Source organism: Carassius gibelio, chromosome B12 (assembly GCF_023724105.1).
Source record: "Carassius gibelio isolate Cgi1373 ecotype wild population from Czech Republic chromosome B12, carGib1.2-hapl.c, whole genome shotgun sequence".
NCBI lineage: Eukaryota > Metazoa > Chordata > Actinopteri > Cypriniformes > Cyprinidae > Carassius > Carassius gibelio.
This window is the reverse complement of record NC_068407.1, coordinates 12,812,337-12,840,184: the sequence shown is the minus strand read 5'-3', so window position 1 is coordinate 12,840,184 and position 27,848 is coordinate 12,812,337. Positions and strand designations below refer to the sequence as shown.

The window sequence follows — 27,848 nt, the reverse complement described above, 5'->3', positions numbered from 1 at the left end:
ATACAGTAGCCTATCTAAACGAATCTGGGTTCCTTACAAGAAAATCTTTGAAATGACCCAAATACTTACTAGATAAAAAATGTAGTTGAGACAGTGTTTTTGAGTCAGATCTCTTTGCAAATAATTTTTGCATATTGTGTGACATTAAGGGGCATAATCAGTAGGTGCCAAATTAACAACTTTTTCAGGGATGTCAAACTCAATATCTGAAGGGCCAGAGCCCTTGAAAAGTTTTGTTCCAAATACTTAAATTTCAAATTAGCCTGGGCCCTGCACCTTCAGGAATTGAGTTTGACAACCCTCAACTAGTTTGTGGTTCCCGCCAAGAGCTGTCAGGACATTACATCGTCCAGACACCAGATGTCGCGATAACTTTAGAAACGACAACGAATTAACATGGGAGTCCCAGATGTTTTAAATGACTGAATTTCCATCAACGAATACGAAGTCCATTGTGAAATAACTGTTAAATTAGCAACAAATGAACAATTATGGTATAAAGTCAAGCTGTAAATATAACATGAAATGATATGTATATCTTTTGGAACATTACATCCAGTAATTTGAACGCACAGAGTATTTTGTAGGAGATATTCGTCATTTATGGAATCCTTTTTCTGGAATATAAGAGTCTTCAAAGCGCACCTTTCAGGAAGAGCGAGCACTAGAGAGGCGCGTGACTGATCCGCGCGCGCGCGCGCTCACGCACCGGTCACTTGTGTTGTGTCAAACACGTTCAAGTATGGCATTGCGCTTTTGCGATTTCCCGAACAGAAACAGAAAACACAAACGGGATTATACTTCATAAACTTCGTCGGTTTCGAGGAATAAGTGGCTCTAAGCGCTTTTATCGCCCTGACTACGCATTGGTGAGTAGGCTACGTGATCCTACAGCTCTAGACGACAAGTGCATTACTTATTTACAATTTGATTAAATAACACCTAGAGAGGTAACCATTCAGGAAAGTTGTCATTCATGCTTAGGGTTATTTTCAACGTCTCACTATTCGTCCTACTGTACTTTTAATAATATCCAAACGATCACAAGCTCTTATGTTGTTTTAGAAGTGATTGGTTGCTTGTTTATTATGAATAAAAATACAGATTCAAGACGCCATGAGACGTTTTCTTAAAACAACAGCTGCAGCAAAGTTGCGTTTTATGTACGAATATTATGTTAAAGAGTATATGAATCTATACAGAGCCTTGATAATACAGCATGTCTGTTTTCCCTTTAGGTGTCCTTGTGATGTTTCTGGCTGTAAGGATGGCTTACAATCAGTATATTCTCGCTGCTCAAAAGCAATCATCTACTTTATGTAGCACAGGACCTTAAATTAAAGCTCAGTGTGCTAAATGTTTAGACCATATGTATTAAAGCAAACCAAAAAGTGATTAGGTAAACAAAAGCCAAGTCCAAAGTTTAATGAACCGAGAGATCATGACATTCTGAATCCGGATTATAACACTTTTCTGAAAGCTGGACGAAAGCCATGGGCAAGGAGCAGGACCTTCTTCTGGCTGTGAAGAATGGAGACCTTCCTTTAGCTCATAAACTTCTGGCCAAGATCAAGACCAACCGAAATAGTAAGTAGGCTGCTTTTTTGCATACTTATTTCTTCTTTTGGCAGCGGCAATTTGAAAACATTATCAGCCACAGGCCAGATTATACGTAAATTAACTGTCTTCTGAAAGTTTCTGTTTCACATTTAAAATATTTAAAATAAAATAATCTGCAGCCTGATACACACTATGCTCTTTCTTAAAAATGCTGTTCTTATGTCCCAGATTACATTCCAGGTGAAGAATTCATTTTCAAGCCCATAAATTGTTGATTCGATTTGGCTAAGATGTTGTTGTGTCTAATATTAAGATTAACCACCAGGGAGTCATTAATTAAACATCTGAGCTGCAACAGCAGTGGCAATAACACTAATCAGCCCTATATGACACCAAACAACAGCTGCATCCAAACTGAACATGAAAAGACCATTAGCATCTCTTGACCATTCCAGTAATGTATTCACTTCACATAAACACTACATGTAAATAGGTACCTTCAGACATCAACTGCAGTTAGAATGGCACATTAAAGCCTACTCACTAGACGGTCAAGGGTCAGTTGTTGGCCAAGTTGGTGTAGTGCACCTGCAGAGGATGTTTTCAGGACAGTCTGTAAGTTTTCCCCAAGCAGATGGAGACTGCTTCAACTGGAGGCCAAACAGGGTCAGTTCATGGCAGGGCAGACAGTCTGTGAACTCCCCTGCATAGCTGAACACTTATAGTCAACACTATTGTGGTTATATTCTGCTACAGGATATTAATGGCAGTGTGAAGTTTTTTTTTAGTTTTGAATGTGTTTCTTGTTACACAATGCCATATCAATTTTCCAAAAAAGTCCCTCATTTACTTACTTTTCCCTAGTAAAAGAGTAATACATTTAAAATAAATGCATTTCTTACTGATATACAAATTATAATTAAACGTTATTCTTAAAATAAAGCCTAAAATGTGTGTTAATGTCACTCTTGATGATGATTGTATGATCTTTTTAATATTGTCGGTCTTTAAATGCAAGATATTTCAAGTGTGAAGTATACTTGCAATAGCTCCACTTTAGCACAATCAGCTATACCTCAGTATATCTTTAGTTGGATGTTGTCAGCACTACTTTTATCACTAAATTAGTTATTTCAATTTAAGTATACCAGTTTGGTATATAGCAAAAGTAAAATTGTAGGGTATTTTTATTAAGCACGTAAACATGTAAATGTATTTGTAGTATACTAAGCATGAAATAAATGTATTTCAAATACATTTCAGTATATTTATTTTTCACTAAGGTGTAACTGCTGGTGTTGCCAAGTCCATGGTTTTAACACTGATGCCACAGGTTGTCATGTCCACAGGTTTAAGCGACCCCAATAACGTAATATTTACCACCTAAAATATGAATTTTACCAGGGGAACCCCACCAAAAAAAATTGTATTTTACCAACCAAACGTGATTTTAACTGGGGGATCCCCCTCAAAACTCATTTGGACTAGTTTTGAGCAGAAATTGGGCAGGTTTTGATGTGCCTTACTTTTTGTTTAAAGTTGCATTGAAACGAAAGAAGAGACAGATCATCTCTTTTGTATTATGACTTACATCTGAGTAATATAGATTATCAGAAATAATTTAGAGAGGGGACTTGGTTTAAACATTTAAAATAAGTGAATTTTAATTTCATGCCATCTTTAAAGAAAAGGCTTTGGTTCTTTTAATTGTGATGTTTTTGCTCACATTTAATAACCCCCCCCCCCAATTCAATCTCAACAAATTAGAATATGGTGACATGCCAATCAGCTAATTAACTCAAACACCTGCAAAGGTTTCTTGAGGCTTCAAAATGGTCTATCAGTTTGGTTCAATAGGCTCAATCATGGTGAAGACTGCTGGCCTGACAGTTGTCCAGAAGACAATCATTGACACCCTTCACAAGGAGGGTAAGCCACAAACATTCATTGCCAAAGAAACTGGCTGTTCACAGAGTGCTGTATCCAAGCATGTTAACAGGAAAGTTGAGTGGAAGGAAAAAGTGTGGAAGGAAAAAGATGCACAACCAACTGAGAGAACTGCAGCCTTAGTATTGTCAAGCAAAATTGATTCAGGAAAATGAGTGAACTTCACAAGGAATGGACTGAGGCTGGGGTCAAGGTATACAGACTGGTCAAGGAATTTGGCTACATATGTCGTATTCCTCTTGTTAAGCCACTCCTGAACCACGGACAACATCAGAGGCGTCTTACCTGGGCTAAAGAGAAGAACTGGACTGTTGCCCAGTGGTCCAAAGTCCTCTTTTCAGATTTCATTTGGAAACCAAGGACCTAGAGTCTGCAGGAAGGGTGGAGAAGCTCATGTTGCTTGGAGTCAATTTGTGGTGTCATCTGCTTGTGTCAGTCCATTGTGTTTTATGAAAACCAAAGTCATTACACCCGTTTACCAAGAAGTTTTTGGAGCACTTCATGCTTCCTTCTGCTGACCAGCTTTTTGAGGATGCTGATTTCATTTTCCAGCAGGATTTGGCACCTGCCCACACTGACAAAAGCACCAAAAGTTGGTTAAATGACCATGATGTTGGTGTGCTTGACTGGCCTGCAAACTCACCAGACCTGAACCCCATAAAGAATCTATGGGGTATTGTCAAGAGGAAAATGAGAAACAAGACCAAAAAAAAAACAGATGAGCTGAAGGCCACTGTCAAAAAAACTTGGGCAAACCAGTTTGTGGCCACCTCAGCAGTTCCACAAAATGATCACCTCCATGCCACGCCGAACTGAGGCAGTGATTAAAGCAAAAGGAGCCCTGACCAAGTATTGAGTACATGTACAGTAAATGAACATACTTTCCAGAAAGCCAACAATTCACTAAATTTTTATTTTTTAATTTTTTATTGGTCTTAAGTATTCTAATTTGTTGAGATAGTGATTTGGTGGGTTTTTGTTAAACGCGAGCCAAAATCATCACAATTAAAAGAACCAAAGACTTAAACTACTTCAGTGTGTGTGCACTGAATTTATTTAATACACAAGTTTCACAATTTGACTTGAATTACTGAAATAAATGAACTTTTTCACAACATTCTAATGTATTGAGATGCTCCTATACTGTATCTAGTATGGCTTAAATTGAGCATTAAACCTGAATTTCTTAACCGCCTCCTTCATTTTACCAAACTCTGAAAGTTCATGTCTACCCCCACCTGTCTTGTTACAAATCAGGGATAACCCATATGGCAAACTGGCAGATTAACTTTAAAGAGAGCTGGATTTCAGTGAACCGTCATCTGGGCCATTTTGCTTTGTCGCTTTTTTCCCCTAAAAATGCTGAAACCCAGTAAAACTTTTGTAAATCACACTGTTCTTGTGATTTACAAGAACAGCTTAAACTCTATTCTATTTGAAAGTGTGGTTATGTGGATTATAGATTCAAATACCATTTTAAGGAGAGTTCAAGTTGAATTCAGTGACTTCAGTGAACCTAAAAATGTGTATTTTTTTTTTACTTGTATGTGTATATATGTATTTATTGCTCATTATTATACATAATATAAGTAGTGAATCAGAAGTCTGGAAATGTTTAGTAGAAAATTCAGTAGTAGTGCTTTAGCTTTACTTACTCTAATGATTATAGTGCATGTCAGTTCAAATCCTTGTTAAATATAGTATGAACTAAACTGAACTAAAATTCAAAATCAGCTATCACCCCCTCTAGCTGACAGATGTCTATCTTACATGTCGACACTGTGCTTCAAGTTACTAGTATGAAAAATAGGCAAATGATGCATGTTATTTTATTATTTTTAAAAATAAAAAACACTTTTGCTTTATATTTTTCATTTATAAACTGTGTTATGTTTAAACCCTGCCCAGATCAGTGCAGGCCATAGGACAATAATGTCATTCATAGCAATAGGCGGACTGTAATCCCGAAATAAACAACTGGTTTGATGATGTAATACATTTGAATAGGTAAATTATAAAACCGTGAATCTTTCACATGAATGGGGCCAGAGTGATGACATGAGTGGAAACTGGTCATGAAATATGCAGAACGCCTGGGCTGTTATTAGCATCATACTGACTTGTTGCATGCTGCTTTATCTAGTGCTTTGGATGAATCTTTCTGAACAGTTTTACAGGTAAGAAAATTAGTAAATCTTTTGCTAATTTTGTAAATTTGTCTTATAAGGTGTATGTTTGATATTCGAATGACCGGTATATGGGATTTATTACTGTTTAATTAGATATTTGTCTGTCTGGATTACCACAAAAAGTTTATTCCTGTTTTTGCTACACACTTTCCTCCTAATTAGCAAAACTGTCATCATTTCTGCATCAATTTTATCACAACTTGGAATTCCTAGTTTGTACAGTGAAAAACCCATTTACTCCACTGATCAAGAAATCAACATAACACCCATTCCAGTTCTCTATAAGAAAAATTTTACAAAACTTCCAGTGTGGGATTTTGAAGACTTTTATTTGCGAGACAATGAAGCAAGAGATCCTGTAAGTCCTTCTTCTCTAACACAATTCTCACTGTGAAGTTGTGAAATCATTTTAATCCTTTGAAAAATAATAATAAATCACATTTTACTGTAGACCTGTCCAAAGTCCCTTTGCAACACAGAGGATCTCAAGTTCAAGGAGAAAGTTCTTCCTGACATTCAGCTGTGGCTGTACAAAGGTCTACTCAACATAACAGAATGGAATCGATTAGCACACTTCAACAATCCCTTCGGCTTCATGGAATACAAGTACAATGGTGATAACCTAGCAAATTAAAGATTTGGCATAATATGTGTGTGTAGAGTCTGTAGATTGTGTGTGTTTGAGAAAGGGGTGCAGCAGGTCGTTATCTTGATGTCTTCATTAGCTTAGTGTCATTGGAGTATAGCACTGTAAATAATGGAAACAGGTGAGTTTTTTTCTTTGTTCAAAGAAACATTATGGCTTCAGTGCAAGCTTAAATCATTTGTGGTATAATGTTGATTTTATCCCACATTATCTTTTCAAGTCACCAATTAATTTTTTTTTAAATGAATATTGCAGTGTTTATTATAAAGGATTTATTCATGCACATCATATTTTTTTTTTAAACTTCATCTGTGCTTGTAATTTTTAAATAATATAACTTCCCCTCCCCCTTGCAATGACATTTTATTTATGAGATCCCAGCAATAGCAAACGACATTTAGGGACAATAGGAAAGAAAACATTCTTTTAACTTCCATGCTAAAAATCGAGTTTTGTGTTATAATGGTAGTAAATGTAGTCAGTCAGTCAATAAACTTATTCACTCTTTCAGTACTGCAGCTGAAAAACATGTGTTAGCATTATTTTACCTTACCTTTGTGTGAACATCTGGTTGGCATTATTCAAATATTTCCACATAGTGATGTAGACGTGTGGGGGCGTGTTAGAACAAGCAGTTTTAGGGGGCTGTTGACAAGTCTTAACTTTTATAAAGAATATCTCTTTGGATTTGAGACTTTACAGATCTTCTTTATGCACCCAGAGCTTGTAACACTCCAAAGAGAAATTAAAAATTATAAATCGCATCATTTGACCCCTTTAAATGTTTCACTATAATCTTGATTTAAAAAAGGAACTTTTTTCCCCCTTTTCTTTAAATAACCATTAGTCCACAAACACTGTAGATTTAGCTAAACTTGCACACTTGAAGTAAAGGAATAGTTCACACAAAAAATGAAAATGTGTAAAAATAAAATAAAATAAAATAAAAACTACTCATCCTCAGGCTATGATGTAGATGAGTTTGTTTCTTCGTTGAAACAGATTTGGAGACTTTATCACTTGCTCACCAGTCCTCTGGAGTGAATGGGTACCATCAGAATGAAACTGCTGCTAAAAAACATCACAATAATCTACACAACTCCAGACCCTCACTTAACATGTTGTAAAGTGAAAAACTGCATGTTTGTAATAAACAAGTCCATCAAGATGGACAGATTAAACACTTAACAAGTGAAGACTAAAACGGTACAAATGTCACAAATACAAAGGAGGAATGTGAAATAATTTGTTTTGAAGAGAGTCAAATAAAGCATGTGCAGGAAATGAGTTACTCTTGGTAGCGCAGGAACACAGCAGGCAGCCGTTGATATCCCAGGGAACATGCAATCCATAGGAGAACCAAAATCCAGTTAGATGAAGAACAGGAACACAGCGGTAACACTAACAATCTGACAACACATGACAGTTAGCGCAGGTCTCAAATAGCTGAGCTGATGAGCTACAGCTGGCACTGACCAACCAGTCAGCAGAAATCACTGATACACCCACTCACACACACACACACACACACACACACACACACACGTACACACAGAACAAAAATGAGTCAGTGAACCCATGAACCGTGACAGTATGTGGATTTTGCGGACATTAGGGATGGACTCAAGGAAGAGTTATTATGGATTATGAAGTTTAATTACTGAATGGACTGGAGACATTTGGATTACTTGTAGATTACTTGTGATGTTTTTATCAGTTATTCGATCTTTCAATGGGATGGCACCCATTCACTACAGAGGATCCACTGGTGGATGTAATGCTAAATCGATGAAGAAACAAACTCATCTACATCTCGTATGGCCTTAAGGGTTTGTACAACTTCAGTAAGTTTAATTTTTGGGTCAACTTTTCCTTTAGATGACCTACTGTCCCTATATGCACTTTACATTTCATAAACTGTGTTTTTCTGTCTTTTACTGAAGAGATAAAAAGAGCAGTGGATTTGATACCAAAGCCCAAGTCTTCAATATTACTGCCTGTGCATGAAAATTCAAAGGATGGCTGTGTCCGCTGTGCTGTTGTGGGCTCTAGTGGCATTCTCAATAACTCAAAGATGGGCAAAGAGATAGACTCCCATGATTATGTTTTTCGGTAAGAGTTAAAACATGTTAACGTTTATTAATAAAATCATTTAGCTTAGTCAAATATGGCTAGGGAGAGTTGATAACTGAATTAAATAGTTATGTTAATAATAATGCATGACAATAACAGCCTGCTTTACTGAGGTCTTGACTGTGTGTGTTCTGAAACAGAGTAAATGGGGCTGTTACTCAAGGTTACGAGGAGGATGTTGGAAATAGAACATCAGTTTATATACACACGGCTTTTTCCTTGTATTCCAACATTCTGAGTTTAAAAAAGTACGGCTTTAACAGTGTTCCACAAGATGAGGTCAGTATATTCTACACTGGACTCTATCTTAAAAAACTAATATTCCATACAATTTGCTTGTGCTGCTGTGTTCTTCATTGAGAATTAATTATATAAATACACAAGCTCACAAGGTTTTTTTGATCCCCCCAAAATTTCATTTTTTAATAGGGTATCAAATATGTAATGATCCCTGAAGGCCGGAGGGACTTTGAGTGGCTCCAAGGCCTTTTGCAGGGAAAAGAAGCCAACGGGTCATTCAAGGGTGTGAGGTACAGTATCCAGCTCTAGTTTTTCAAACCATGCCAGAATAGCATTGCACCAGAGGCTCTACCTCAGCATGAAACAAAAAAACCCATTTGCATTTATTCTCGCATAGGCCACTGAAATATTTCGAAGGGAAATTTAACGAGAGTAGATTCTATGTTCTTCACCCTGACTTTCTTCGATACATTCGCAACAGGTAACATTTATGTAACTAGTGAGCAGTTTGTCTAATCATACAACAATCTAAGTGTGATCTATTTCTTTTCAATGACTCATGTTTTTTTTAAAAAACAGATTAATGCCTTCCAAACAAATGCAGGGCATTCACTGGTCATTGTACCGACCGACCAATGGAGCGTTTGCTTTGTTCTTGGCTATTCACACATGTGATATTGTAAGTAAACGCAGTAGTTATTTTCTATTCGTTCAGCTTATTCATCAAGTTGTTTAACACTGGAAGTACTCTTAAATACTATTTTCTGTTCTCATTTTATAATCGTATTGGACATAAATTACTAATACCTTATAAGTATTACTTGAAAATGCTTTATTGTTCAATATCAGGTGGACGCCTATGGATTTATCACAGAAGACCACCATAAGTACTCCAACTATTATTATGAAAAGTTAAAAAAAACAAATGTAATTTTCTATATCAACCATGACTATGGACTGGAGATAAAGACTTGGAAGAAACTGCATGACTCTGGAATCATTAGACTTTTCCAAAGACACTAACACATCGAAAACAGAAGAAGACTCTCTGTTCTGTCAACAGGCGTTATTTTACAATTCTTGGACAAAAATGAAATGACACCTCTGTAATATGCTCCAAGTGAAAGATTGTACTATCAGTTTTACCTTTTTTGTTTTTGCTTTTTTAAAAGGTGAGGAAGGTGATATTTAAATTTTAAAATTGTCTTGGTTTGTTTGTTCGATCTTTGTTCTTCATTACATTAAAAATTCACAGCGTATAAATTGGATTTTTATTATGCATATTTTTATTCTAATGTCTATTTTCTTAAAGAATATGTTTTTCTCATTTATTTTTATCTATATCTACAGTATACTTTTTATAGCTCATCCTATCTAACAAATGTTCTTCCAGAACTGTGTATTGATAAGCATCATCAAACTTCAGAAACAACATGAATGAACATGACAGACTAATACAAAGTTGTTTTCTCATTGATTTATCTAAAGTAGCATACTTCTTTGGAAGACTTTGTTATTTTAACTACAGTTTGTTTAAATTGTAATCTGACAGTACAAATTCAATGCATCATTAAACCATGTGTTTATTTTAGGATTGGGAGAGAACAGAAGGGAATATTTGTCAGGGTGTCATTAAGACATCCCAGAAATATTGATAAACTGATAGAGCTTTGTGGGGTGAGATGGTTCAAAATTGGTCAAAAGTCTTATAAGCAGTTACAGAAAATGTTTAGGTGACTTTCTTCACCTTGCATGTGAACGATTACTGAATGTATTCAATAAAAACTCAGAAAATACACGGATCTGTATTTTTCAGATTGTCTATAATTGTTTGAAAAAGACGAATTAAGATTTTATGAATAATAATCAGTGTAGAAATGTTGATATTTTAAAGGGTTTACAAACTTATTCTTGCCACATGCCAGAAAAGCAAAGCTAAAGACTTTGAAGAAATTGTGTGCCTCTAGAATCAATAGACTTTACCAAAGACACAAACGCATCAAAGACAGAAAGAAAGAGACTGTATTCTGATAGTCTTTGTGAAGAACAAACTGTATCTGAACATTAATCTTGTGTATGTTGTGTATGTGTACTTTTTTTCCCCAAAGATTTTTTTCCCCAAAGCCAACTCTATTAGACAGCCATCTCAGTATTCAGTGTTTAACCCTTGTATGTTGCGGGTCAATTTGACCCCTTTAGATTTCTAGTTGTTGGAAATACTGGTTAACCTATGTTTTTTTTCTTGATATTTTGTGACTTTTTCTCATTTATCATCATGAACATGCATGCAAAGTTTCAACATGCTGGTGTTTTTTTGACATATACAAACAGAATTACTATTATGTTCGTGACATCCGCGGGTCAATTTGACCCTCATATTTTAATGCTCTACTGACCCAAAATAATAAAATTTATTGGAAATATTTTGTTATTTTATTTTTCTACTACCTTATGAAGCAAAAAAAAAAAAGGTTTTCCACACTTATTTCAATAGAGAAGAATATTTTGTCAGCCACAGATGGTAAAAATGACCTATCACTTATTTTTTCAAGCTACCTGAAATAATATGAAACCTTTTTTTGTGTGTGTGACTTTTTCTCATTCATCATCATGAACATGCATGCAAAGTTTCAACATGCTGATGTTTTTTGACATATACAAACAAAATTACTATTATGTTTGTGATGTTCGCGGGTCAATTTGACCCTCATAGGTAGCTTTTCAAAAGCAACTGTACAGACACAAAATAAAAACATTTATTTTATGTATCTCAGGGCATCAACTCCAGTTCTAAACAGTAAGTGTATCTAAAAGTGCTCTAACCCTAACTAAACACACTTCAAAAAGCTAAATCATGGTGTTCAAAATGAATGGCAAATTACAAATGACAAACCTGAGCTACGAAGAGCGATTTTGAACATGGAGGGCAGAAACATGCATTCATCAGAATTAGTTTTCTCTGAAAATGCAACAGTGGTTTCCTACTGCCCCAAAAGAAACAAGAACGTCCTTGTGATGAGTACGATGCACAGAGATGCATCACTGAGTGCAAGAGAGGACCTGAAGCCAGAAATCATACTGGACTATAATTCCACGAAAGGAGGGGTTGACAATTTGTGAAACCGTCTGACTTTTTAAAAACACAAACACATCAAAAGCAGAAGGAGGCTTTCTATTCTTTTACAGTCTTTGTGAAGAACAGATTGTTCAGATCTGGTAGGTTTTATCTTTTGCAAGTAAAAGGCCTTTTAAGTGTAATTCTAAAATGTCAATTTTTAAATCATGGTGTTCAGTGATTTTTGCAAAGAAAATGTAAAAACTTTTCCATTGTTGATAATATCTTAAAATGAACATTTACTAGACCGAGGCAACTTACTGTAGGTGTGCATGATTTCTCCATGTGTCATTTTCTCCCCCTAGAAAACGATACATTTTACTAACTGTTAGCACAAAAATCTTTGATTTGGTTATTCTATTTCAGTCTCTTTCTCATTGGTTGATTTTTATTTAAATGACTTTTTATTTAAACTACAAAGAAAAGATTTACAATATTTAACTGATCAACTTAATTATATTAAATTGTAAATTAAAAGAGATATTGATGGCTGCAACACATTCTGAATAAGTAAAGACAGGTGAAATAAGTTGAATGTTTATAGGGTATCCAAGTAAAAAAAAAAAAAATTAACATTCTAAAATAAGCAGTTGAATTGGTGACAGGTGAGGGTATCTTGCTGAAAAGTAACAACCGTAGGCTACCAAACAGCGGATTTTTGCTTAGTTTGGACTCTGAAGAAAATTGGTTTTTTTTTCCACTCAAGCATGAGCTCTATATTCTCCCTTTATCATAAATCACATTAGCACATACAACTTTTCAAACTGTTTTTCATTTGTCAGGCTTTATAGGGTTAAAGACGTATTTTATATTTTTTTTTCCAGAAATGTGGGGCCTCCTTGTGAAATTCCTCTAATCCTGTGTTTAAGGAGAAGTTTTAATCCAAACATTCAGCTGTTTTTACAAAGTGATCATCTCAACTCGAGTGAGTGGAACCGACTTCATCACTTCAACAACCCCTTTGGCTATATGGGACTCAATTGCAGAGGTTTGTTTAATCTGAAAGCATAAATGTGATGCGGTATATGGTTTATAAAGACATAGTTTTAGAATAATGCACAATTGTTCTTTTTTATAGCCACAAAAGCAGCTGTTGACACCATCCCTAAACTATAGCATCTACTCAGTTACTACAAGTACCCATAAGAGTGAAGGATGGATGTATTCATTGTGCTGTTGATGGGAATGATGGCATTCTCAATGGCTCCGGGCTAGAAAAGGAGATTGACTCTACTGATTATGTGTTCAGGTAAACTGAAAAGTTTGCTTGGCAGATGAAATCATTCAAAGTTATTATGTTACATCAGGATGTCTTGTCAAAGCTTTAACCTCAGCTAATTCACCCAAATATTTTAATTACCCCATCATTTCAAGTACATCCTATGTGTATATGACTTTCTACTTTCAGACAAATACATATATTAGTTATATGAAAAAATGTCCCGGCTCTTCCAAACTTTATAATGGCTGTGAATAGGTGTCAAGGTTTTGAAGCCGAAAAATAGTGCATCCATCCATCCATCATAACAATTACTCCACATGGAGCATAATTTCAATATAAGCCTTTGCTGTAAACAAAACTTAGCTTATGCTATGCCTGCATTACGTCATCTTCTGGACCGTCACTCTCTCGTGAATGTGGAAGCTAGAGATTATGATTTATAAGGTTTTAAATATGAATGAACTCATCAATTCACTTCAGAATGTTTTTATTAACCCCCCAGAGCCATGTGGAGTACTTTTATGATTTGGTACTTGGTTAGTACTTGGACTTTAAAATCTCAAGGGAGAATCTTCTAGGGAAACTACTGCTGTAACAAACACAACTTTTGTGCACCTGAGATTGCCAGATAAACAGAGCAGTCTTATTTTGGTGTTCTAATTTATTTGGTGATGATTTCAGAAGTTTGCTTCGGACATTCAATTTAACATAGTTAAGTTAAAGACGGCAAACTTTATCATTCAGTTTGAGACACTTAATGCATATTCTTGGTGCATCTTTGTAAAAACTGCACAACCTTCAATGATTAATCCAATTAATGGAGCATTTACTCTTCTGCTGGCTAAGCACACATGTGACATTCTAAGTGTTATTGTAATAATAATATCCATAATAATAATAATAGTTCAGATTGATTTTATCAGATGAACTGACCCTTGGGCTTATTGTTTTATAGCAACGCCATGTTTTTTTTCTGCTTTCTTGCAGGTGAGAGTCTATGGTTAAAATAAGAAATATCCCATTACTACTATGACAACAAACACACTAAACTATGCTATTCATGATTAGCGTTTGGAGATGAGAACCTGGAAGAAATTTCATGACGACCAATTTATCTGGATCTATTTGCGAAAATCTGATACAGTAGCCTATCTAAACGAATCTGGGTTTCTTACAAGAAAATCTTTGAAATGACCCAAATACTTAGATAAAAAATGTAGTTGAGACAGTGTTTTTGAGTCAGATCTCTTTGCAAATAATTTTTGCATATTGTGTGACATTAAGGGGCATAATCAGTAGGTGCCAAATTAACAACTTTTTCAGGGATGTCAAACTCAATATCTAAAGGGCCAGAGCCCTTGAAAAGTTTTGTTCCAAATACTTAAATTTCAAATTAGCCTGGGCCCTGCACCTTCAGGAATTGAGTTTGACAACCCTCAACTAGTTTGTGGTTCCCGCCAAGAGCTGTCAGGACATTACATCGTCCAGACACCAGATGTCGCGATAACTTTAGAAACGACAACGAATTAACATGGGAGTCCCAGATGTTTTAAATGACTAAATTTCCATCAACGAATACGAAGTCCGTTGTGAAATAACTTTTAAATTAGCAACAAATTAACAATTATGGTATAAAGTCAAGCTGTAAATATAACATGAAATGATATGTATATCTTTTGTAATTTTACATCCAGTAATTTGAACGCACAGAGTATTTTGTAGGAGATATTCGTCATTTATGGAATCCTTTTTCTGGAATATAAGAGTCTTCAAAGCGCACCTTTCAGGAAGAGCGAGCACTAGAGAGGCGCGTGACTGATCCGCGCGCGCGCGCGCTCACGCACCGGTCACTTGTGTTGTGTCAAACACGTTCAAGTATGGCATTGCGCTTTTGCGATTTCCCGAACAGAAACAGAAAACACAAACGGGATTATACTTCATAAACTTCGTCGGTTTCGAGGAATAAGTGGCTCTAAGCGCTTTTATCGCCCTGACTACGCATTGGTGAGTAGGCTACGTGATCCTACAGCTCTAGACGACAAGTGCATTACTTATTTACAATTTGATTAAATAACACCTAGAGAGGTAACCATTCAGGAAAGTTGTCATTCATGCTTAGGGTTATTTTCAACGTCTCACTATTCGTCCTACTGTACTTTTAATAATATCCAAACGATCACAAGCTCTTATGTTGTTTTAGAAGTGATTGGTTGCTTGTTTATTATGAATAAAAATACAGATTCAAGACGCCATGAGACGTTTTCTTAAAACAACAGCTGCAGCAAAGTTGCGTTTTATGTACGAATATTATGTTAAAGAGTATATGAATCTATACAGAGCCTTGATAATACAGCATGTCTGTTTTCCCTTTAGGTGTCCTTGTGATGTTTCTGGCTGTAAGGATGGCTTACATTCAGTATATTCTCGCTGCTCAAAAGAAATCATCTACTTTATGTAGCACAGGACCTTAAATTAAAGCTCAGTGTGCTAAATGTTTAGACCATATGTATTAAAGCAAACCAAAAAGTGATTAGGTAAACAAAAGCCAAGTCCAAAGTTTAATGAACCGAGAGATCATGACATTCTGAATCCGGATTATAACACTTTTCTGAAAGCTGGACGAAAGCCATGGGCAAGGAGCAGGACCTTCTTCTGGCTGTGAAGAATGGAGACCTTCCTTTAGCTCATAAACTTCTGGCCAAGATCAAGACCAACCGAAATAGTAAGTAGGCTGCTTTTTTGCATACTTATTTCTTCTTTTGGCAGCGGCAATTTGAAAACATTATCAGCCACAGGCCAGATTATACGTAAATTAACTGTCTTCTGAAAGTTTCTGTTTCACATTTAAAATATTTAAAATAAAATAATCTGCAGCCTGATACACACTATGCTCTTTCTTAAAAATGCTGTTCTTATGTCCCAGATTACATTCCAGGTGAAGAATTCATTTTCAAGCCCATAAATTGTTGATTCGATTTGGCTAAGATGTTGTTGTGTCTAATATTAAGATTAACCACCAGGGAGTCATTAATTAAACATCTGAGCTGCAACAGCAGTGGCAATAACACTAATCAGCCCTATATGACACCAAACAACAGCTGCATCCAAACTGAACATGAAAAGACCATTAGCATCTCTTGACCATTCCAGTAATGTATTCACTTCACATAAACACTACATGTAAATAGGTACCTTCAGACATCAACTGCAGTTAGAATGGCACATTAAAGCCTACTCACTAGACGGTCAAGGGTCAGTTGTTGGCCAAGTTGGTGTAGTGCACCTGCAGAGGATGTTTTCAGGACAGTCTGTAAGTTTTCCCCAAGCAGATGGAGACTGCTTCAACTGGAGGCCAAACAGGGTCAGTTCATGGCAGGGCAGACAGTCTGTGAACTCCCCTGCATAGCTGAACACTTATAGTCAACACTATTGTGGTTATATTCTGCTACAGGATATTAATGGCAGTGTGAAGTTTTTTTTTAGTTTTGAATGTGTTTCTTGTTACACAATGCCATATCAATTTTCCAAAAAAGTCCCTCATTTACTTACTTTTCCCTAGTAAAAGAGTAATACATTTAAAATAAATGCATTTCTTACTGATATACAAATTATAATTAAACGTTATTCTTAAAATAAAGCCTAAAATGTGTGTTAATGTCACTCTTGATGATGATTGTATGATCTTTTTAATATTGTCGGTCTTTAAATGCAAGATATTTCAAGTGTGAAGTATACTTGCAATAGCTCCACTTTAGCACAATCAGCTATACCTCAGTATATCTTTAGTTGGATGTTGTCAGCACTACTTTTATCACTAAATTAGTTATTTCAATTTAAGTATACCAGTTTGGTATATAGCAAAAGTAAAATTGTAGGGTATTTTTATTAAGCACGTAAACATGTAAATGTATTTGTAGTATACTAAGCATGAAATAAATGTATTTCAAATACATTTCAGTATATTTATTTTTCACTAAGGTGTAACTGCTGGTGTTGCCAAGTCCATGGTTTTAACACTGATGCCACAGGTTGTCATGTCCACAGGTTTAAGCGACCCCAATAACGTAATATTTACCACCTAAAATATGAATTTTACCAGGGGAACCCCACCAAAAAAAATTGTATTTTACCAACCAAACGTGATTTTAACTGGGGGATCCCCCTCAAAACTCATTTGGACTAGTTTTGAGCAGAAATTGGGCAGGTTTTGATGTGCCTTACTTTTTGTTTAAAGTTGCATTGAAACGAAAGAAGAGACAGATCATCTCTTTTGTATTATGACTTACATCTGAGTAATATAGATTATCAGAAATAATTTAGAGAGGGGACTTGGTTTAAACATTTAAAATAAGTGAATTTTAATTTCATGCCGACTTTAAAGAAAAGGCTTTGGTTCTTTTAATTGTGATGTTTTTGCTCACATTTAATAACCCCCCCCCCCAATTCAATCTCAACAAATTAGAATATGGTGACATGCCAATCAGCTAATTAACTCAAACACCTGCAAAGGTTTCTTGAGGCTTCAGAATGGTCTATCAGTTTGGTTCAATAGGCTCAATCATGGTGAAGACTGCTGGCCTGACAGTTGTCCAGAAGACAATCATTGACACCCTTCACAAGGAGGGTAAGCCACAAACATTCATTGCCAAAGAAACTGGCTGTTCACAGAGTGCTGTATCCAAGCATGTTAACAGGAAAGTTGAGTGGAAGGAAAAAGTGTGGAAGAAAAAGATGCACAACCAACTGAGAGAACTGCAGCCTTAGTATTGTCAAGCAAAATTGATTCAGGAAAATGAGTGAACTTCACAAGGAATGGATTGAGGCTGGGGTCAAGGTATACAGACTGGTCAAGGAATTTGGCTACATATGTCGTATTCCTCTTGTTAAGCCACTCCTGAACCACGGACAACATCAGAGGCGTCTTACCTGGGCTAAAGAGAAGAACTGGACTGTTGCCCAGTGGTCCAAAGTCCTCTTTTCAGATTTCATTTGGAAACCAAGGACCTAGAGTCTGCAGGAAGGGTGGAGAAGCTCATGTTGCTTGGAGTCAATTTGTGGTGTCATCTGCTTGTGTCAGTCCATTGTGTTTTATGAAAACCAAAGTCATTACACCCGTTTACCAAGAAGTTTTTGGAGCACTTCATGCTTCCTTCTGCTGACCAGCTTTTTGAGGATGCTGATTTCATTTTCCAGCAGGATTTGGCACCTGCCCACACTGACAAAAGCACCAAAAGTTGGTTAAATGACCATGATGTTGGTGTGCTTGACTGGCCTGCAAACTCACCAGACCTGAACCCCATAAAGAATCTATGGGGTATTGTCAAGAGGAAAATGAGAAACAAGACCAAAAAAAAACAGATGAGCTGAAGGCCACTGTCAAAAAAACTTGGGCAAACCAGTTTGTGGCCACCTCAGCAGTGCCACAAAATGATCACCTCCATGCCACGCCGAACTGAGGCAGTGATTAAAGCAAAAGGAGCCCTGACCAAGTATTGAGTACATGTACAGTAAATGAACATACTTTCCAGAAAGCCAACAATTCACTAAATTTTTATTTTTTAATTTTTTATTGGTCTTAAGTATTCTAATTTGTTGAGATAGTGATTTGGTGGGTTTTTGTTAAACGCGAGCCAAAATCATCACAATTAAAAGAACCAAAGACTTAAACTACTTCAGTGTGTGTGCACTGAATTTATTTAATACACAAGTTTCACAATTTGACTTGAATTACTGAAATAAATGAACTTTTTCACAACATTCTAATGTATTGAGATGCTCCTACACTGTATCTAGTATGGCTTAAATTGAGCATTAAACCTGAATTTCTTAACCGCCTCCTTCATTTTACCAAACTCTGAAAGTTCATGTCTACCCCCACCTGTCTTGTTACAAATCAGGGATAACCCATATGGCAAACTGGCAGATTAACTTTAAAGAGAGCTGGATTTCAGTGAACCGTCATCTGGGCCATTTTGCTTTGTCGCTTTTTTCCCCTAAAAATGCTGAAACCCAGTAAAACACTGTGGTAAAAATAGCAGTTCCATATGAGCTGACTGAAAAACAAGCTTTTCCACAAAAAGCATGTTTTACACAAGCTTGTACACATTTTAATACTCGCTCCACTTGTTCATGACAGATGGGTCAGGCTACTCAGGACTGTTTTGGAATCTGCTCAGTGAGTTAATCCTTGAGCGATGTTGTCAGTCATCGATAGATCTAGTATAAACTGTAAGTCTGCCGTTCCTTCAATTTAGCAAACCGGTCCTGCATCTTGCAGTCAGCTTTTAAATATTCATCAAAACTAGATTAATTAAAGGATGGACTGTATTATAAGCATGATGTGAGAGCTTGCATACATCAACTATTTTTAGCTTAATTAGTTTACAGAACATGAAGTCTACTGTAGAAAACACAAACAGCGTACACATACAACATCTTACATCTAGGTCCTCACATTTACTCCTCTGTCTTTGTTTTAATTGTCTTGAAGTGATTGTTGATTGTAGAGACTATTTCTTCTTCCTGAAATTGCTGAAGTTAGCGCACTGGAAAACTTACCGACTTTGCTCACACAGGGTATTCTACTGGTCATTTTATACCAGTGACACCATACTACATATTATATATTATACACCATATTATATTTTTCATCAAAGTGTAAAGGATAAGTTTTGCGTAAACCCTGTTTTGCATTATTTCCAAACTGTGCCTAAACCAGGCAAAACTCTAGTAATGGCATTTTAGTGATCATCTGGTTTCTGTTTTTGTGGCAATGCTCTGTGGAATCTCATGGGTATGGATCCCACAGCACATAGCTGTACATTTAAAATATCAAATATGTTCTGTTTCTTTTGGTGAAGAGAGACAAACCACTTGTTGCTGAAAACACAGCATCCCTTCTGGTTAGTACATGGTGTCAGAGGGACAAGTGATTGTTTGTAGCTATAATAAATATAGGCGTGATTTAGTTGTGTTGTTACTTAACTTTTCAGCTATGATTTGTTTCACCTTTCCTGTTTCATTTCTGGTTTCATTGTCGATGCAAATGATTATGAATCTCTATGGGCTTCAAAAATCTCAACACATTCATATCCTCATCGGCTTATGTAATAGCTAGTGCAAGTAATTCCAAAGCAAGAAATCACCACTTTGAAGAAGAAATTTTAGAGTAAATGTATCTGAATAAATATTGCACTTACATAGACATGCCCTTTGTAGTTTTGTTTTATTATAGTGAGACAATAGCCAAGATTATATTTGACCTCTGTGACCCAAATGTTCTGCATTGTAAAGCTAAATAATGACCTACATCAAAACTTAACATAATCTTTGGTATCACTTTGGCCATTGAACATATGATCCACTGAGCTTCAGCTCATTCAGAGCAGATTTTCTTAAACAAGGTGTAACTGGCCTAGTTATTTCCAACAGCATTAATTTCACAAAAATGATTATTTGAAGCTTCCATGATAAAAATGTCCTTTTTGTAGAAAAGTCTTTATACACAGACTAGCAAGGTAAAGGTAAGATTAATTTGAGCTGACTGGTTCTCAGCAGCTTTGTTTACAGTCATCAGCACCAAAACAACCTTACAAGAGCAGGTGATGTATCCAGACTATTCGAGAGATATGAAATCAGAACACCATGTGTGTGCTTTCATTGTATTGATTTTATCTTCCTTCGAGTGAGTGACTAGGATCAGTCTGTAAAGATTATCTTAAATACCTTCTTTCTAACATTCTCATACAGGATTGGCTAAAGATTTTCATTTTAAAGAGAAAGAGAAAGATTACCATCATGGATATGCAGGTAGTCTTCGATGTAAGATGGCTGTTAGGTGCTATAGTATAGTTTTGAGGAGAAATCAGTGTAAGAGAAATATTAAGATATTATAAGATATATTAGAATTTACATAATGTATCACATGATTTAGTAGTCTGATTTAATTATGGGTCATTCCATGAAATCATTGCCTTTTGCATCCTTTTGAAATAATGAAACGGAGATTTAGTATAACAACAAATAAATGTGCAATTTAAAAACAATACAGTAACAATAACAACGGTAACAATATGCTTTCATAAATTTTACATCAAAAAGGTCAATTAAATATTATTTTAAATTATTTAAATGGCATTTATGCTGATAAAGATGAGGTTTTTGGCTTATCCCTCACTGATTTTTTTCTTTTTCAGCAGGACTTTTAATTTGCGAAATTATATAAAAATCACATTTTGCATATTGTTCAAAATAAAGTCTTATTGTTAAGTATTGATTTTTGGCATAAGTATGCATACACAAGTCGTTTTCTTGATGTCCCCTGATTTCATGTCAGCCCTGTTACCGTAAACCCTTGTTAAAAACCCCTGGTGCCATAATGTGCATTCAAGTGACATCATTTCTAGGAGATTACATCATCTGTCAACCAGGATTCCTACACTTAAAACACAAGTATGTTTCTCTCACCCCTCTATAATGTTCTGTTTTTTTTATGATTTGTGAGGTTTGACTGAGGGGGGCCATCATGCAATGTCAATCCTGTTACCACTTTTAAAATGTAAATTTAAACAATTATTTCTTACTTTTAATATAATCAATATCTACATGTAAAATCCTTTCAAATGTACAATATGTGCTTTTGTGAACTTGAATATTAGCTAGCAATTAGCAAATTAGTTTGAAATTATCAAACCTGTTACTTTTTAGAGCCACAGGTTTTGATGTGGGTAACAGGGATGACATTGATTAGGGTTGACCCTGTTTTTAAAGATTTGTCTGTGTAAAATTCAAACTTTTTAAAGATCCCCCTCTGTATATTTAGCTAATTCCTATATTGTTCAGTGGCATATGAGTTCTAATTAAACTATAGTATCTAGTAACGCTTGTGTCGGTAACAGGGTTGAGACAAATACATGACTACTCTAAGGTTAACCCTGCCTGGTTTAAATGTTTGAAAATGATTAACAGTTAAAAACGTTCATTAGAAATGTAGAAAAGTAATCAATTACATTAATAATGTAATTTAAATCGTAACATACACGACATTTTAAATAGGGTCATTTGTATATGTAATTGATTACATTTCCAAAGAAACCTTCCCAAAACTGTTCATAGTCGAGTGTGGGTAAGATAAATTGTATTTTGCAGAATGACAATTTAGCAGTGAAACCTTGTTTGAGTCTTTTGCAAGATCATTTACATTATTTCAAATGTACATTGAGCCAGTAAGTCACCTTTGTGCACAGTCACGTTGTGTGTTACATAACCAGGTCCTTCGTTTATCTCCTCTAATCCACTGACAGTGAGCTCAGACACCTTGACAATTTTCCAGTTGTTTTGTTCAGAGAGGCTTTCATCATGTGGCAGAACGTTGTTTAAGAAATGAGCCAAGATCCAATGTTTTGGAAAGGTCTTACAGTAAAACCTTTTTCCTATTTTGTGGTGGTAATTCCCTTTGAACATACTGTCACAAAGGCTGGTGGGATAACAGGAATGTGACTGCTGGGTCTTGTGAGCCAGACATAAAGATGCTGAAACCCATGTGGTTAAAGTTATACTGTAGCTAAGTTGTTCAACCTTATGCAGAGATGGAAAGTTCTTTTTCTACAGTCTTCATTTTTAATGCAAGATTATTGAGAGGTTGCTAATAAGAGGCTGTACTAATAAGAGAATAAGTTGTTAGCTTGTATTTTACTGTGCTGTTTACTGGAACAAATTGTAGGTAGGTCATTCAACTTGATTTACCCCAGATTGCTTCTGGCAAGCCAAACCAAATCACTAGCAATCCATCTAATTAAAGTCATTATCTAATCCGTTGAGAGATTGACCCGCAACACCTGTTTCTGTTCCTGTAAATTTCTGAAAAGTATTAGTAATGTGTGTGCTTGTGTATTTTTGAGTCATGAATATCAAGATGTTTTTCTAGGGTTGTTATGGTTATTCTGCTCCATTTGAGATGGAAAAAAAACCATCTCAAAAAAAAAAAAATCTTTTGTTGTCAAAATGTTTTTTTTTTTTTATGTCATGGCCATGCATTCGTTTTTGTCTCATGACAACAAAATGGCAGGATAGTGGCACAACTTTGATTTGATTGTAGATTTTCAACTATTAGGTTTTATTAGGTTTTGCAAATTTACTTCATTAGTAATTTTTTTTATCTTGAAATTATAAAAAAAAAAAATTATGCCAAACATTTCTACTTCTCTGCTTGATAATTTTCTTTACAAATTATTGTTTTTGAAAAAATGACATTTTCACTATAAAAGTGAATTTTAACACATTTTTGAACTAACATGATACTTTTCTTTCATTGACCTAGAAGTTCTCCGTAAGAACTCATGGCTTCTTATGTTCAGACTTTCAAAAAAAAAAAAAATTGAAATATTGTAAAACAAAAAAAGCAATATTGTGAAATATACAATTTAATGCAGCTTTACTAAATATAGCAAGTATTAATTCCTTTAAAAAAAATCTTAGTGACACCAAACTTTTGAATGATAGTGTACTTGAAAATGTCATTAAATCCATTTATATTTTGTACATAACTGATTGCGAACTGATTGCACTATATTTTCACTGTTTTTTTATTTTATGTAAAATCATTTAATTACTGCTTTAAATTAATTTTAAATAAGTACTTTTTTTTTTAAAGTTTTAAAATTGCTTGTTTTATTTTTTCTTCATTATTATTTTACTTTCTTTTATGTAAAGCACTTTGAATTACCATTGTGTACGAAATGTGCTATTTAAACTTGCCTTGCCTTGCCTTGCCATATGTATGAAACACTGGTTCAGGTTTTGTTTTTCATCTTAGAAGTTGTGTTTGGTAATGGCTTGGCATTAATTAAAGACTAAGAACTGACATTAGTTGAACATTTTTCACAGATGTATTTTCAGTGTCATTCTTGTCAGTGTAAATGTGCCAAATTCCTAAAATCAGTGTACATATAAGGCTATTGTTAATTATACCTATACTCTGTATTATCACCTGTTTGTGTCCAAACTTCAGATTCACTCTGTACCTGTACGTCGTTTTTTTAAGGTTTTTGAGGGGAGATTCTATTCATAAGGAAAGGTGTAAAGATGCCTTCAAGCATAAAAAAACCCCAACAGGCTCAGTGACTATGAATGACTTGATACAAGGTGTCCTTTAAATTGGCTCATTATGTTTATTGTGTGGGTTTAGGGAGTGGTTGAGTCCTGTGTGGTTTCTGTGGCTCATTTCATTTGAGAGATGCCCACATTTGAAGCAGCTTTTCCATTCAATAAGAAAAGACCACTGTTGACAGACACAAAGGGTGTTTGTATTTGCACGCACACTTTTGTGTAGATACTGTGAGCGAGGGATAGAGAGGGGGCATAGATGGAAATTGAGAGATTGGGTGGGTTAGCCATGTCTGGAATGTTGTCTCATGTTGAAACTTGAACTCCTCTTTAAAAAAAATTGTTCTTCCCCTGCAGCGATATGTAAAGTTCTTAGCTCCGTTGGCATCGTTCCCTCTGCCCGCTGGCTGTGGTGTATAGCCCATAGTGGGGTGGTTCTGTTGGAGTACAACAGGCCCTGTGATTAGCTCAGCTTGAGCCAAAGGCATGGCTTACAGACCCTGCAGATCCATAGGAAATCAGTGGTGGCAGTGTGTGAAGCATACCAAAAATCATATCAAAATGGGGTATAGCAAGGCTAAACATTTAAACCTGTAAAATGTAAATCTGCATAAAAGTTGCTTGTCTGGGTAAAAAAAAAGAAGCATTTTTTTAATTTGTAATCCATTCTGAAGCAGTAGTCTCATCACTGCTCTATAAATTCTAGCATATTTGTGATATTTGCCTTAAATTGATTTCTAGGACACTTTACCTCATGATGTGCAATATTTTCCTAACCTTACTAAATGTATGTGTCATCATTTACGTCAAATTCTTTAACTTTATCAATGCATTCAGTTAGAATAATTAGACTCTGTGTGGTTGTTACTAGAGGTCGACCGATTAATCGGCACCGATAGTTGATTGCTGGAACAATCGGTTAACGGCAAAAATCTTTGATGTTTTTCTTACCTTACCTATCTGGACATGGACAGTATACGTACACAAATTTTCAATGGAGGGACAGAAAGCTCTAGGACTAAATCTAAAATATCTTAAACTGTGTTCCGAAGATGAACAGTGGTCTCACGGGTTCAAGATTCAAGAATTTTTATTCATCACATACGGGTTTGGAACGACATGAGGTTGAGTCATTAATGACATAATTTTAATATTTGGGTGAACCAACCCTTTAACACATATGAATTCATACTTTAATTACACTTATTTAAATATACTTTATCTAATTATACTTACTTTATACATGCACTACTGTGCAAAAGTCTTAGTCTTAGGCAGTCTGTTGTCAGACAGTCTGCTTGTGCATTCAACAATCTCAGTAGATTATTATTAAAATGAATAGCAAAATGAATGTTTGGAAATGTAAACTGATATTTCCTACTCTTATACTACAGCAAAAGATGTAAATAACTGGCTTAAAACCCATTGTAAAACGACATTGTTGCTACTTTATAAAGAATGACCATACAGTCATTCACTGTATCAACTGATTAAAGACCGTGACAGACAGCACTCATTTTAACTAAATATCAGATTTATTGACAGAGAAACAGTAGAAACATTAGTAGTGTGGTTTTGTATTAAATAATGACCCGGATCGTGAAATACATTCATTAGCCTTGGAGTAAGGGATGCTTGGGAAATGTGAGCATCCAAGGAACGTGTGAAAACTATCAATTTATTTTAAATCTTTTTAATGTTCTTTAATGTGCCTTTTTTTAAATTAATTAATTAATTAATTTTTATAGATCGGTTCAGGCACCGTTTAGGCACTGGTACCATTTTAAAAGTATCGAAATGGCACAGGTATCAGATAAAACCCAATCGATACCCAACCTTATGTATAATTGAGATTAGAGGGTTAAAACTTAATGCAGTCGGTCTTAAAGTGACAGTGACCTATAAAAACCTGTCGCTGTCTATCATTTAATGTTAAGCAAACAACAAAACACAACTTTAATATTGACAAATATATATTTATATAGTGAATTATTACATTTCTGTACCTGAAAACTAATTAGTCTAACTAATTGAAAACTAATTGAAAACTTTTCACGTGTTTACAAATATTTAACCCTATGCTACAAATTTTTGTTGTGGTATCGAAGAACATGGTGTTCTTTAAATAATAAATAACTTTTTTTTTTTTTTTGCTCTCCCAGAAATGATCGATCTGCAGTTCAAAATACATAAGGTCATCCGAATCATAAGTTTATGGATCGGTTGCCTCTCTTTGTCTTGGTTTAGGTAAATTCATTTTGGGCTACCAAAATCTGAAGAAGGTCCTGCACCAGTAGTTTTTTTTTTTCTATTTGCTTTTGGATTATTGCAGAAAATAAGCCCTGTGACCAACAAAAGCTTATGATTCTTACATGTTTTGTTCATCATAACTTCACAATTTTAAAGCTTTAATAACATCACCAGACGTAATGAGCTAATTGTAGATTGTAAATAAACTACACATCAGTCGCATGACTTCACCATCACCCCATTAAGCTTACTGCAACTCTTTCAGTTTTTATATGTAAAAAAAAAACAATTCATCTCATTGTTATGGCTCCCACTTTGCTGGAGGGAACAAATGGTTATAGATCCAATTACTTGTGGTTTTCTCTGGTTTTGAAGCAGGAGAGAGGATCTTTTGTGAGGGTGATGGATTTAGATTTATTAAATGGATGGAAAGCATTCTAAACAAGTGAATGATTGACGTGTAGAAGAAAAGTTTAACTTTGTGACTTTTCTTTAAAGTCAAAATGGGACAGGCAGTTGTGTGTGTACTGACAGGTAAGAGAACAGTTTCCATTTGTAGTTAAGTCTCTTCATTTCCATGTTTGTTTGAGATAAAAGCAGTCAGGATGCTGTGTTGCTCAGAGCTGGTTTTAAATGATGACACCGCTCTGTGTTGTTTAGAGGACAGGCTTGTCTACTGTCAGTAGGGACAGTCTTGCATTCATTGCTCTTCACTTGGTGACCTAGATCACATTTTCCCTTTAGCGACAGGTGGAGCGAACAATTTTTTCAGTGTTTTGTATATATTTTTTTATGTTTAAAATGCTTACAAAGCTGCTCTTTGTTACTTAAAAATTCTTTTTGTTTTCTTTTTCTTCTCCACATCATTAGAACATTCTAACTTACATTATAGAACTGTGTACTTGCAAATCTAGTTTTTTAATTCTGATAATTACAGTCCTACATCATTTTGATAATTATTATTTTATTTTCTTCCAATTTATTTTTAATTGTTCTGGATTCAGTTATTTTTCCATTTCCATTTTTTTTTACTCTGTTTTTATTAAAAGTTTACATTTTAAGGCCCTATGAAATATATTTATTTTTCTCAAATTCTGGAATACATATTAATGGTTTCATTAAATATTAATAATCAAAAGCATCTCTAATTATTTGATTTGATGAGTTGACCCCCCCCCCCTTTAAGAAAAGTCCTTCAAGATTAACCTGTTAAGATCCTACATGGTTGTTAGGACAGAAGTATTTGGAAGTAATGATAATAAGACTACTGTATCTGTATTTGGTTGATCTCATTGAAGGTGTCTCAGTTAAAAGGATAGTTCACATAAAAATGAATTTTTAAAAATGAACTGTCATTTTATGAAAAAGAGCTATGTGAGGATTCTTATGTTCATGGCACATAGTTTTGCAGTGCCACCCATGAGTGAGAAAATACAGAAATAG

At 35.1% G+C, this 27,848-nt stretch overlaps 1 protein-coding gene across 13 annotated transcripts in view; it reads left to right on the top strand.

Annotated features, from left to right (window-relative positions):
• The first annotated feature begins 593 nt into the window (after nt 1-593).
• Nucleotides 594-27,848, top strand: part of LOC127969145 (caskin-2) — a 62,278-nt gene continuing 35,023 nt past the window's right edge. For 4 of the 13 annotated variants that reach the window (XM_052570900.1, XM_052570904.1, XM_052570901.1 and 1 more), the window contains exons 1-2: nt 618-869; nt 1,239-1,587. Coding sequence is in view for 12 of the 13 variants with exons in the window: in XM_052570904.1 (XP_052426864.1) it covers nt 1,494-1,587 (94 nt within the window). In the remaining variant the exon portion in view is untranslated. Of the gene's footprint in view, nt 870-1,238; nt 1,588-5,514; nt 5,685-5,858; nt 6,055-6,147; nt 6,311-8,285; nt 8,455-8,615; nt 8,755-8,904; nt 9,006-9,112; nt 9,197-9,294; nt 9,395-9,564; nt 10,510-14,838; nt 15,057-15,425; nt 15,775-27,848 lie in introns of those variants that run through there. The other 9 variants (XM_052570897.1, XM_052570894.1, XM_052570905.1 and 6 more) reach the window with 8 other exon arrangements.